Here is a 12931-nt window from a genome sequence, read left to right on the forward strand (position 1 = left end):
GGAGCTGGAGCACTGCCATTAGCCAAACACGTGCAGCAGCTCCATATTTTTTTGGAGTTGGTGGAGTGAAGCTATGAAAGTGTGAAGCTGGTGAAGTGGAGCTGGTTTTTCTGAAGTGGAGTGCTCCCAAACAGGCCCTAACACGTCGTTCTACCCACATCGCAGAATCAATCGAGACTAACACGTTAACACAACACTGAGAAGCACTGCAAGATAAAAACTATAAATTCCCATTTCATATCTGCATTGATCATGATGTTTGAAAATAGCAGTTATGCATCTAGTACATTGACACAAATAGATTAGAACTGAGAACGGATAAACATAACTGCCTGCTACATCAATCTCCAGCCAGTCAAAAGTCGGCCACTGCATGCTATGCCCCCATATGCCAGTATCCTCCGCCCCTAGTCACTACTCATCAGCAACACCACATACTGTATGCTCTATCGAAGACTATGTCACTATGTGCCACTAAATCTGCACCTAAACAACAAAATGGTCACACCACCATCACCACTGACCAGTATATCCACACCATCTCCAGTTAACACAACACTGACTACACCTCCACATGTCGAACCACCACGCCTTTGGATCAAAGGGACAACACTACGTTGGTGTCAGATTCAACTCAATGCCGCGCTGCCTCGCAGATTCCACGATGCCCTCTGCATTGCCGCCACTGGCCTTGCAGGAGTTCAGGTGCGCGCGCCACAGCTTGAAGGAGAAGGGGTAGACCGATGTGGCCTGCTGGTAGAACCTCTTGACAATCTCTGTGGTTTGCAGTTTCTCCAGGAGGTCAGCGCCTTCTAGCCATACGGATTCTGGTGCAACTGGTACTGCTCGGAAGATGGCATTGATCAGAACAGAGCTTGCCCAGAACCTGGTGCCCATGGAGGTAGCATCAGAACCTTTGTAGCGCATAATGATGAATCGACCAACTGCCAGGGCTAGCCGATAGTTCGCAGGAAGAACCTCCATTACTGTTTCGACAAAATCTACCAGGTACTTCAAATCACCAATTCTTCCTGGAAGGAGTGACGGGCCGAAGCACACTTCCAGGACAGAGTTTACCAAAGTAGAATCTGCGGGAACAGGACCTATAGTGTCATCTATTAACTGCCTAAGCCTATGCTTCTTAACATTCTGGCAAAACCTTCGCGACAGCAGCTCCCTTGTGGGCAAATTCCGATGATCTGCAAGATGGCCAATGATGAAACTGAATGTAGACCGAGTTTGAGCATCTGAATAAGACGATGATTTCTCCAGTTCCAGCACATGAATTGCAGCATGTTCTCTTAAACAATGCTCATAGCACTCCCCATGAGCCAATTTGAATGCTTTATCCACAGCAACTTGTGCTTCCTGTAGGTTGTTCTCTAGTATCTTGTACAATGACAGGTTTAATAACAAAAAGACATGATCTTCTGGTGCAGATGGACCAGAACCAACTTCCTGGGCTGAAACAAGTGATGGTGGCCCAGGCTCTTCATTGCTGAATTCTACTGCACCAACAGCAGTATCACTTTGGATATCACAATCTTTTCCATATTCTTCAAACCAGCAATTCAGTACCTTCTCAGCTAGTTTGGTATCAGCAGCCAGAGCATGCTCAAAATATTGATTCCATAGATATTGAATTCCTTGCATCTCTTTAGGCCAATTCAAGATCAGTTCATCAAATCCTTTCAGACCAGGGCATGCACCATGCTTTCTATCTAGCCGTGCTGAGATAAGGAGAATCTGAGGACACATTGGGTACTCCTTCATATACTTCACCAGCATATCAGCAGAAGATTTGAATCCTTCAACAGCTGCTAGACAGCCAATGTGGTTAACAGCGAGGAATTGCGATAACATAAGGTAAGACGGATCCCCATTTTTTACACACTCGCTAATATCTTCAGCCATCTTATAAGCAGCATAGTTCAACAGCTCTATGATCTGGTTTCTGTTATCTGCGCTAGGATCAATAGGAGACCATATTAAGGCACGAGGCAAAGCTTTCTGGAACTCTAGCTGATCAATAATTTCCTCCGGGAGCTTCCTGTAAATTGAGACATATAGGCACGAAATCCAAAATACACATCTGTCGGGCATGGTCAAGCAAGAAATGACATCAGCGAGCAACTTGTCACCAGAATTGTCAGGTGTTGCAGTTGGAAGAATCCCAAAAATCCTACATATCGCCTTCTCTACATTTCCAGACATGCACAGGAAGTAAATCATCTGTAAGAAGATGTCTAGTATGAAAGCACTTCTTTCTTTTAGATCCTTGTCAGTATCAGCTGTCATTTGGCAGAGCATGCTCAAAGCATCATTATAAGAATCCAATCGGTCATCAAAGCGTAACCTACTATTAATATACATAAGCCATAGTTCATAAGAATAAACGTTGTGTTGGACCTAGAAAGAAAACAAAGTATAAGGTTTATTGAATATTACATAATAGCAGGTATCAAATGATAAAACAAACATGCATAGATTGGATGCAGACTATAAATATGAAATGCCCAAAATCCCATCAAGTGGTTTCCCATGTCCCAACAATAAAGTGAAAAACTGGACAAACCAGACTGGGATTTAGGTAACTCTGGCATAAGTGGGTGCAATCTAAGGTAATTGACTTGGGTTATATGGAGGACAGAAACTGTACCAAATGAGTAAATGACACAATTTAGTTTTTGTGCTAATAAGGTGAGCGCTCAATACATTAGAACAAGCAATGTGATAAAACAAAAGAACAAAAGAATCCGTAGCTCATGAATTTCAACATAATAATTTTTTAGGGTCAGAACTAAACAGCAAGAGAATGATCAATAAATAGTGTACCGCATCAGAAAACATGTCATCTTTTCCAAGTCCTTCATCCTTTTGATAGTAAATGTGGAGATAAAACACCCAGAGGATAACTGTACTTGGATCAGCCTCGATAGACCGCGCCAGAAATAAAAGAGCCTACAGAGCACATATTATTTAGAAACAAGGTCACCAACAATATCTAACCTGAATCCAACAGTATAGCAGCAGCTAAAACATGTATCATGAGAAAGTTACGCTATCCAAGACAGGAAAAATCACCTTGATCCTGTCAGGTTTGCTTACTTTTCCACAATATAAATCAAGTGCTCCTTCTAAGAAGCCTTCAACATCAACAGATCCCTGTACAGTTTTATTCTACAGAACAAAAAGTTACATGGCAGTAATTAAATATAAGATCAGAAATCAATGAACTATATGTATGATTGTATGTTATAATTCAAAGGAAAAATGTCAATTCATCATGTTTAAGCTACTATAACATGAAATGTATCATGTATGCCAATAAAGTTTAAATTTGAGCACCATAAGTGGTGAAGTTGGTTTACTGCAGAAGCAAATGACAAATTCAAAGCATTTTGCAAGGAAGTCACAAGAAAAGAGTGCAGTATCATCTAGCGAGTACCAATATACAAGCTAATCAAAATATAGCATATGCCATTGAGCCATCATGTGAATAGGGAGAGCAGGAAAAAAAAGTTGTTCAGTGTGGAGAACCAGACTCCGAGATGTATGCCACTTCCGCGATGAGATGATAATTGTGATACAGTGCACTCTACCCACCTTCCAGCTATCCAGCATTCGAAACTTTGATAGCTGTCTGTTCCGATGAAAATCTGAAATCGAACCATCACCAGCCTGTAAGAATGGTGCATCTGATGGAAGAACTCTCTGAACAGATAAAGGTAAAGGAAAGGAAGCACAAAACCCCCTTTGCCAATATTGCCATAAGCTGCTAGCCAACACTGACTGCGTCAAGTTCTGATCAGCTTTAATAAGATTCGAACCAACACGATATGCTGGTACAGGAAGCATATATTGAGACAGACCATAAGGAATTTGGCCTGCATTAATTCATTTTAATGCATTAGATGTGGAACCTTCACCATGAACGACGCATATGGAAGTCATACGAATACAGATTAAATCAAGTAATCCAAAATGACAAGAGATTGATTGCACATATAACAAACCTGAAACAGAGGTCATAGCATGTTTTGTATGCTTTGACTTTCTCCAAGCATGATGCTCAACATGTTGCCATTGGCACTCTTCATCATTGCATTTTCCTCGAAGCTCAAACATGCAGAATGGCCAGAAGGGATCAATCAGACTGTGTGCCATATCACTATCCTTTGTGTTCTCTCTAACACAGTCCTGTATCATATCTTGTACACATTCTGTAGCTTCAGATGATGTATCACTGGTCAGATAGTCATTCTTGTAGTTTGAAGCCTCCTTACAAAACCAAGGAAACGCCTGCTTGATGTGTCTAGAGGCATTTTGCGGAGCTGGAGAAGGAAAAGCCAAATTGTTTGTACCCGATGGCATGCATATTTCTCTGAGAGAAGAGATTGTGTCCTCATGATCACAATTGCCCATTGAAGGGCCACTGCTAGAATTAGAGAGATCGCCAGTCTTCTCAGCACCATCATTTCCCAGCTCCATTGTACCTGTACAACACAATGAAATATAGTTACACAGAAGCCTGCATGCAGTGTAGAAATGCTCATCATTTTATAGAAAAGGAAAGGCAGATACAGAATATTTTAGCCACACTTGGACATCAAATGTATTTGCCCAAATGTTCGTATAGTTAGACCTTTCCATTCCCATGCACATAAGAAACTGATGCCTCTAAATAGTAATGATTTCATCCTACAGGACTTAGAACTGTAATAGATTTCCATGCAAGTTCAGCATAATGATGAAAGGAAGATAGTAGCATTATTGCACTAAAACTGTCAGTAAAGTTTAGTAAAGTGGTTCATGTTGTGTGTATATTTTGAAGAGCCCAGCGATAGTCATCACAGAGATATTAATATTAATGATTATCTTATAGAATGAACACTCGCAGGGTAAATCAGTATATCATTACGACACCTCAACACATGCAGATCATTAAGTAGAGAATTTAGAGGTCCATAATACAAATGAAAGTGATATGACCTTCAGGAGTTGTCATATCATTCTGCTCTGCTTCCTGTAATCGAAGCACATGTGCAGGCTGTTTGCCATGTTCTGCAGCTACTTTTCCAACAGCAAGTTCTTCTGTGCCTTCACCAGTGCTATTCAGACATGGTTTCTTCCCAAACCTTTCCACCAATCTAGACCTCAAAGAAGCTTCTAAAAGTTCATAATCCTGCACACTGTCACCAGAAGCTCGCCTGTTCTCTGCATATACATGTATAGTTTCTTCCATTTGATTCTCCAGATCCAAAGGGCATTCTGATCTTGCTTGCCTAGCGGGGAAGAGAAGATCATCATCCATGTAATCCGAAGGCATGTTGTTATCATTGACAGTACTCACAAAGTTTGGATCAGCTGTGCTGGCAGCAAGCTCATCATAGTGTGAACTGTGTGGCTGTGCCTCATGTTTATCAACTGGCTGCTGCGGAGGTTCTTCAGGGTGCAAGCTGTGTCTACCACCCTGATTTTCAGGCATCTGACTGTTTGCATGAATCTGTGAATTGAGCAGGGATGGCATTGCAAGGCCATCTTCAGTATTCCGTATAACCAAAGAAGAATTCTCTGCAATTAAACCATGAACTTGCGCAGAGCAAATCTCTCTTTTCCTTCGGAGAATTGTACATCTTTCATTTGCCTCAAGTAGAGCTCTTTGTGCTTTGCGATATGCTCTAAGAGCTTCCATTTCTTCAACTTCACATTTTCTTCTGTGTTCCTGAGCATCCTCCAATTCCTTCTCTTGAAGTTCCTCCATTTCAAGGAGCGAGAACAATCTTGTGCTCCGGCATTCTGCGCCTATCTGGTTGCTACAGTTCATCTGGTGGGCATTCTGCAAAAATAGAAAAGGGTAATTGACCATTTACTCTACACACAGATTGGCATCCTGATTCAGATTATATTATTTCAATATATGTGTACTGTTGGTCAAAAAATATATGTGTACTGTCAAAATTGAATACAACTAATACTCTACAGAAAAAGAAACTAAAATGAGTTCAACAATCAAATCAAAACATGGAACTGCTGAAATACATGCTCTCAGAAGGAACCATCTCAGTTTGGTATTAAGCATAATCAGCAGTAAACTTCTAATGATTCCGAACTGCCAGTATTTGCATCTCAGGAACTCAAGTTCAAACAAGGGACATTCTACCAGGTTCGCAATAGCATTCATTAAGCACCAACAGTTAAATTTATTTTAAAGAACAGGATAAACAAGTAGAGTGACACAAGAGTGTTAAACTAACCTCCTCTCCAGGTTTCAAGTGCGGCCTCCTGTCTAACACTGCTGAAGGACCAACAGGCAATACCTGTTGCCCAGCTTGGGCGGAAGCAGCAGGCATCAAAGCACTAGTATCTTTAGAAATAATTTGTGTATTAGTCAATGTTGCTGCTGCAAGCCTGCCATTCAACTCAATCATAGGATGATTTCCAGCAACTTCTGTACCTTTGTGGTGAGGAAGATTCTTAGTTGCACCACCATTGTGCATCTGACCTGAAAGCTCTGTTGTGACTCTGACCTCTGTTTCATCAACATTAGTGTTCATGGTAATTCCATTTGCAAAGTGATCCCCCATTTCAGAAGATTGCAGAGTGTTTTTCCTTGATGAACCACCACTATGTGCAAGTGTTACCGAGTCACTGTGATCTTGGTTGTAGGAATGCTGCTGATTGAGCTTCAACCTTTTAATTGGTCTTCCATCATGTTCAAACGGACTATTAGGGCGTGAACATTCACCATTGTTGGAAGCTTCAAACCCTATCTTTTCTGATGGCAGCCTTGCCTGGTTGGAGGACAAATCTGTATTCTTCATAGCAACAGGGGCTAAAGGTCTTTTTTGACCTTTTAGTTCATTTTCTCTAGCAGCAATTTTATGGCGCAACCTTTCTAACCTATGATCGGCAGAATGTACTCCTACACCATTTCCATCCTTCTGCTTAGACTTCAGAGTATTAACTTGGCGCACAGGTGGCTCTTTCCTGAAAAAGGTGGTACCTGATCCCCTACCAGCCCCTACATTTCTGAGTGTGAATGGAAAAGCAGGCACATGGGTAGGTCCTACCTTTGCACCAAGAGTTTTCTGCTGAGATACTTCCTCTCTCGTGATCCTAGTCTGCATACAATTCCCTGTTTTCTGTGTACCTTGAGGGGTGGCCTTCCTGCCTCTTACTGTATCTTGCTTTGTCTTTCCAGAGTCGGTCCCACTATCATCATCAGAGAATGTTATCACAAGGTTATCACTTGGCACAGGCTTCTGCCATGAAAGATTTCGGTTCGTGCCAGGTTTGAATTGCCCTTGATTCCCCCTCATGACCTTCTTGTAACTTGGAGCAGCTGATTTGTGAGCCATAGCATTCGAGACACTCAAGCTATTACCGCCTGCTAAGTCAAAAGATAAGAAGCAATGCAGCAGGATCAGTATAAGAGGCAGACCATCCTTCCATGAAAGGAAACTGAAGCAAAACACGAAACGCACAAAAGTTGCAGTTTAACACCAATCGGAAGTCGGAACTTACCTTTACCAAGGAGAGTTGCCGATGGAACTTGAGAAGCAGCCTCCGCAAACTTTCGAAGAATGGATGAAGCAGCCCTCCGAGTTTGCAGAGCCTGCTCAGGGCAATTTAATGAGAACGAAAAGTGACAAACGTTAATCTAAGCGCACGAATGGGCAATAAATGCGTCGAGACGTACATATATACATACACAACACGAACAGGTGACAAAAACATGATGATGCGCATCCTACATGAGTACTGGCATAATAAGACGATAAATTCAGTGCATAAATACACCAATCGAAACTCCACAACACTTAGAGCGCCATGCCGCCATCCGTGCACTGTTCCCAAACCTACAACACCGACTTGGCAACTAGTAACGGAAAGCACACATCAACAACCCGTTTGCCCGTACATCTTGATTTATAAGCAGCACTACAGCTTAATCCAGCTCAGCCATAACTGCAGAATCAGATCATATTAAAACCGAGCATATCCAGGTCCCTCAAACAAACCAAGGAGGCGAGGATGTCCAAGTTCCTAAAACAATGCGATGAGCTCATAAGCATGTTTCCCATCCTAGAAACCCTATCCCTTGCTAGATCTCAGCGCCACTGCCAAAAAACTGATCCCATGCCCCCACAATCCGTCGAGCTGCAAACAAGCAGGCCGCGAAGCATCTAACCAAGCACCCCCAACCGCGCTAATCCAAGCCGCGGGGACGATTCAAAGCGTCAGCGGCAAGCAACTGCAGCGCGGCAGCTCCCCCAACACGGGGCCCAGCCAACGCCGAAGCGGGGGAGGCCGGGAGCGGAAGGAGAGCAAAGCAGCTAGATCCGAGACAAGCAGGAGAGGGTACGGGCCGGGGGCGCGGAAGCTCACCTCGTCGTCGTCGGCGCCGGAGGAGAGCTCGCCCTCCTCACGCGCCCTCGCCGCCGCCGACACCGGCGGCGGAGGGGGAGGAGGACGAGGCGGGGCCTGGGGCACGCTAGGGTTCTGACTGGCAGCGGGCGCGGGCCTCGGGCCCGACATGGGAGGAGGCGAGGGTTTTGCTCGCGAGGCGGCCGCGTCGCTTTCGCGTGCCGCCGCGCTCGGTCGCCGTCTCGTCTCCGAGGAGGGGAGGAGGGAAGGGAAAGCAGGTGGAGTATCAGGGGGTGATTTTTCTGGGGCCGGGCGCCGGGAGGCTGCCCGGTGGGGCCCGCCGGCGAGGCGCGAGGGCGCCGTGCCGTGGTGGGGGAGGAGAGAGCCGAGAGCGCGAGCGAGATTCCAATTCCAACGTGGGCCGCGCCCCCCGTTTCTTTTTTCTTTCCGCCTTCGCGGTGTTTCGATCCTGCAGTTAAGTTTAGTCCGTGTGATATTTGATCCTAATTAGGAGGACTAAATATGAGCTAATTATAAAACTAATTGCAGAACCTCTAGGCTAAATCGCGAAACAAATCTATTAAGCCTAATTAATTCATCATTAACGAATGTTTACTATAGCATCATATTGTCAAATCATGGACTAATTAGACTTAATAGATTCGTCTCGCGATTTAGCCTAGAGGTTGTGAAATTAGTTTTGTAATTAACCTATGTTGTTTAATACTTGACAGGAGCTAAAATTTAACCCGGGGATCCAAACACCCCGATTCTTCCGTTTTGCCACCTCCTCAGATCTCCGATCCATCCGACTCGCGCATGCTTTGCTGCGACCACAGAAAAATCATCATCGGAAATTCGGAATGGTGTGGCTGGACACACTGGCTGACCGATCAGATATTTCATACCCGTTGGAAGGTAGGCGTAAGAAAGCTTTTCTACTAGTTACCATGATCAGCTGGCAAGTGATTAGCTGATGAGTGATGATGATTCACGCATCACGCAGTACCGAATCAGCTCAGGCTGCAACCGAAGCTTGAATTACGTGACCTCCATACAAATTTGTAGAATCACAGTGCCACGAATTCTAAGAGTTACATCGTAGATAAGTTAATTATGGTCTGGGAAGGTTCTTTTCCCCTAAACAAATGGACACACAAAAACTGGAACCTCCTCCTGATCAAAGGTTACAAGGCAAGTAAAAGAACAAAATCTGAAGAGATGTGTGTCTATGTCTTCAGCTTTAGGTCTGGGTCGGACGGCAGCGCTCTCCCGCGGTGGTTGAAGATCATGAAATCCAGGTTAGCCGGGAGCGAGACGATCCTGCAAGCATGGTGGCAAATGTATTAGAGACCCACAACAGCAGAACTCTTCTCAATGTAAGTCGATACCCCCTACACAACCAGGGTTCATCAAATTAGATAATCCAATAGAAAGCTCAATGTAGGTTCAACTCTTTCTGATAACAAGGATACAAGTAAATCTCTGATCCTTGATTAAGCATAGGAGAATAAAAGCATGAATGAGAAGGATCCTTATTCGTATACCCCAACCACACAAGTCCAGAACCACCTAGTGGGCTAGTGGCTTTCAGGTATCCAGTACTATGGTACAGTTCAGCTATCTATGACCGAAAATAACATCGAAATGACCCCCAAAGAAAAAGAGAGCAAGTGCCAGAACTTAAAGAGGGGTTTTTTTTGTTACAAGTCATTGCTAAATAACACTATTAAAATAGATATTTCAAGTAACTGGAATCAGAGCAAGCAGTAGGTTCACGTAGCAAGACAGTTATAGGTTTACAAAATAGTAACACTGTATCAAGTCCTAATAGTGATAAAATTAATAAAACTTTCAACACGAAACTAAATTTGATGTCATGCTATAGCCTCCCACATATATTATGAAAATATGCTTCTCCCTCTTTCAATATACAAAACTGTCACCTGTCAGGTGCCATACAGCCATCATTGAATAAAATTAAGTGCAATGCAGTCAGGGTATGCTATGGTGAAATGAACCCAATGTTGAATGACTAACAATTGATGTTTGAATGAATCTGCCAATTTCAAATATGTTACAGCATTTAGCCTTTCATCATTATTTCCTATTGATAGAATCACCAATGGACGATGCACTGCAAACAGTTGTGCATTCTTGTATTTTAGGTCGAAATTAGCCCATGAGACTGCAATTTACTATAGTCCTGGGCAATAAACTCAGCTGTTTGCTAGCTCCCAGTTCCAAAATTTATTCTGATCACATGGCTAAAGCAATGGTATAAAGTCCCACGTTCTGTAACTCTGTTTGCTAGCTCTGTGTTCCAAAATTTCCCGATTATAACTTGGGAAAGAACCCAGTTTCAACTTTCTTAGATTGCAATATCTTCAAAGCCACTTCATGACAACCAGCTAAATTACCACGACGTCACAAGTTCAGGACTCGAACAATCGAACACAGTACTGAACACCAAATAGGCTCACCTATTCTCCTCAGAATGTGGAAGCACCGAGCAAAACTTTGCTGGAACAGCAAGGCCTGCCCACATGCACAAGGCCAACCCCAGGAGCAACTCAATCATCACCTGTACGGTCAGAAGCAAACATTAGATAAAGCAACGCACCAATTTGGTTGGTAAAAACAAAACTAGGAGCTAGAAACAAAAATGTTTTACATAATCTTTGGAGCTAAAGCACGTCAGGATACTTCTTCTCATAAGCATGCCCAAATTTTTCAGTACTGGCAGAAAACTTCTAGCCTCTGAACTAATATAAATCACATTTTCTTTGCCATGTCTTGGTATTGAGAAGGTAAAGGTGAAAGTGTTTTACACAACTGTTACACAGCACGGGTGCAGGGTACTCAACTACTCACGTTGACAGCAGTGTTTGTGCACTGCCTAGAACAACCGGCCCCTGATGACGCTAACTTACTGTGTCACTATAAACAACCTAGATGGCACGCACTGACAGCAGTGTTTTAAAGGCGATAAGGCGACCTTGGAAATCTTTGCACGCCTTATCACCTAGGCGTCCTAGGCGACAAGGCGGACCGGTTTCCCAAGGCGAGCTAGGACCGCCTGGGCGCCTAGGCGACGCCTTTGAAACACTGACTGACAGTAAAAGTACACATCTTTGTACAATCCGTAAACCATAGTCTACACCTATACATCACCAAATCCCCACTTCTGGGCACCACCCTAAGTTACCAAGGTAGATAGAGAGCAAATGTCTAGCCACCAAATTCCACTGCATCACAAAGATTGGGGCAAAGGTAAAAAAAAGGATTGCCCAGTTCTGAGCATACTTACATCCATGGGTGGCCGAGTGAACTCTTCCTCCGTGATCTTCAGCACCGTGCGATCTGCAGCAACACAGGAAACGTCAATCCATGAAACCTAGTCACCAACAGCACCCGATTCAAGATAATTATTATACAGAAAGCTCGCCGGGACTGCCACGCAGATAAAGCCAACTCGTCATACTAGTCTACTACTATCCTGAAAATCAACCCGCAGCCTCCAGCCGGCAGATGAAGAGAGCACCAGGATCACAAAACTCATGAACCAATGAACTGACTAGATCTAAACCCCTCCCCCAAATCCACCCAGAGCTCGACGGCGGGCCCGATCCGAGCGCGCGGCTGGCGCCGGAGAACCGGGAAACCACCAAACGGGAACGCAAGCTAGAACCACACGGGAAATCAGAGGTGGCGGCCCGCGGAAACCGAAGATCCAGAGCAAATTTAGGTCGGAGCGCGGCGAAGGTAGGGGAGAGGAGGGGGATGGAGCGTACACTGGATGGTGGCGTAGGCGGCGTGGGCGAGGATGGCGCCGCCGAGGACGCCCACCACGTAGCCGATCCCCATGGCGGAGGCGAGGCTGGCTGTGGCTTCCCCCTGCTCCTGCTCGCCGCGCCGCGGGGAATCTCCTTCGGGTTCGATGCGGTTCGATGCCTCGACGAGCACGTTGGTCTCTGCTGGCCGTGCCGGCTAACAGATTGACTAGACTAGTAGAGACTGTCAGGCCTGAAGGGTGCGTGCACCGTCCGATCTACGGTGTGGATCTAGCACCATACAAAATTGGATGTAGCCTTTTCTTCGAATGTACTATTATTTTGCATATAGTAATCTTTAAAAAACTACTCCCTCATTTCAAAAATGTAACTTGATTTGCTTTTTTTCTTAAATCAAGTTCAACTTTAACCAAGTTTATAGAAAAATATATGGCATCTAATCAAATAGATGCACTACGAAGACACATTTTAATGTGGATTTTAACAAAAAAATACTAATTTGATATTATAGATGTTGGTGTATTTTTTAAACTTGATTAAAAGTTAGAGAAGTATTATTTTGGGATAAAAGTAGGACGACCTATACTTTGTCATTTTGAGATTGAAGGAGTATTATTTTGCATAACCCTCACACTTGCAATTATATGTTGTTCATGTTCTCTTTTTTTTTGAAGGGAATGTTGTTCATGTTCTTGTCGAGTTGGATATAAAGTTAGGACCAGTTTTTGCTAACTTTGGGTCTGACAATGTACCCTCCGATGTAATCT

At 43.9% G+C, this 12931-nt stretch overlaps 2 protein-coding genes across 3 annotated transcripts; both read right to left on the reverse strand.

Annotated features, from left to right (window-relative positions):
* Positions 1–211: 211 nt before the first annotated feature.
* Positions 212–8648, reverse strand: LOC101757412. 2 transcript variants are annotated; one of them, XM_022824774.1, is made up of 10 exons: positions 8392–8648; positions 7528–7618; positions 6458–7390; positions 6258–6367; positions 4993–5839; positions 4017–4496; positions 3607–3887; positions 3085–3180; positions 2836–2961; positions 212–2409 (listed from the first exon to the last, which is right to left on the reverse strand). In XM_022824774.1, the coding sequence occupies exons 1-10, from the start codon at positions 8539–8541 to the stop codon at positions 613–615; spliced, it is 4911 nt and encodes a 1636-aa protein (XP_022680509.1). In that variant the 5' UTR covers positions 8542–8648; the 3' UTR covers positions 212–612. The 2 variants fall into 2 exon arrangements, with proteins under 2 accessions (XP_022680509.1, XP_004962736.1); XM_004962679.3 differs by having other exon boundaries at positions 6258–7390.
* A 740-nt stretch (positions 8649–9388) lies between these two features.
* Positions 9389–12366, reverse strand: LOC101758069 (membrane magnesium transporter). Its single transcript, XM_004962681.4, has 4 exons — positions 12165–12366; positions 11681–11733; positions 10854–10954; positions 9389–9693 (listed from the first exon to the last, which is right to left on the reverse strand). The coding sequence occupies exons 1-4, from the start codon at positions 12235–12237 to the stop codon at positions 9600–9602; spliced, it is 321 nt and encodes a 106-aa protein (XP_004962738.1). The 5' UTR covers positions 12238–12366; the 3' UTR covers positions 9389–9599.
* Between the last annotated feature and the right edge of the window lie 565 nt (positions 12367–12931).

This window comes from Setaria italica, chromosome III (assembly GCF_000263155.2).
Source record: "Setaria italica strain Yugu1 chromosome III, Setaria_italica_v2.0, whole genome shotgun sequence".
NCBI lineage: Eukaryota > Viridiplantae > Streptophyta > Magnoliopsida > Poales > Poaceae > Setaria > Setaria italica.

Coding starts and splice junctions, on each gene's coding strand:
- LOC101757412 (XM_004962679.3), bottom strand. CDS start 8,541: ATGTCGGGCCCGAGGCCCGCGCCCGCTGCCAGTCAGAACCCTAGCGTG. Junction 7,391..7,527: donor GGCAACTCTCCTTGGTAAAG/GTAAGTTCCGAC, acceptor TTGACTTAGCAG/GCGGTAATAGCTTGAGTGTC. Junction 3,181..3,606: donor GAATGCTGGATAGCTGGAAG/GTGGGTAGAGTG, acceptor TTTGTTCTGTAG/AATAAAACTGTACAGGGATC.
- LOC101758069 (XM_004962681.4), bottom strand. CDS start 12,237: ATGGGGATCGGCTACGTGGTGGGCGTCCTCGGCGGCGCCATCCTCGCC. Junction 10,955..11,680: donor TCACTCGGCCACCCATGGAT/GTAAGTATGCTC, acceptor CTGACCGTACAG/GTGATGATTGAGTTGCTCCT. Junction 9,694..10,853: donor CCACATTCTGAGGAGAATAG/GTGAGCCTATTT, acceptor CCATGCTTGCAG/GATCGTCTCGCTCCCGGCTA.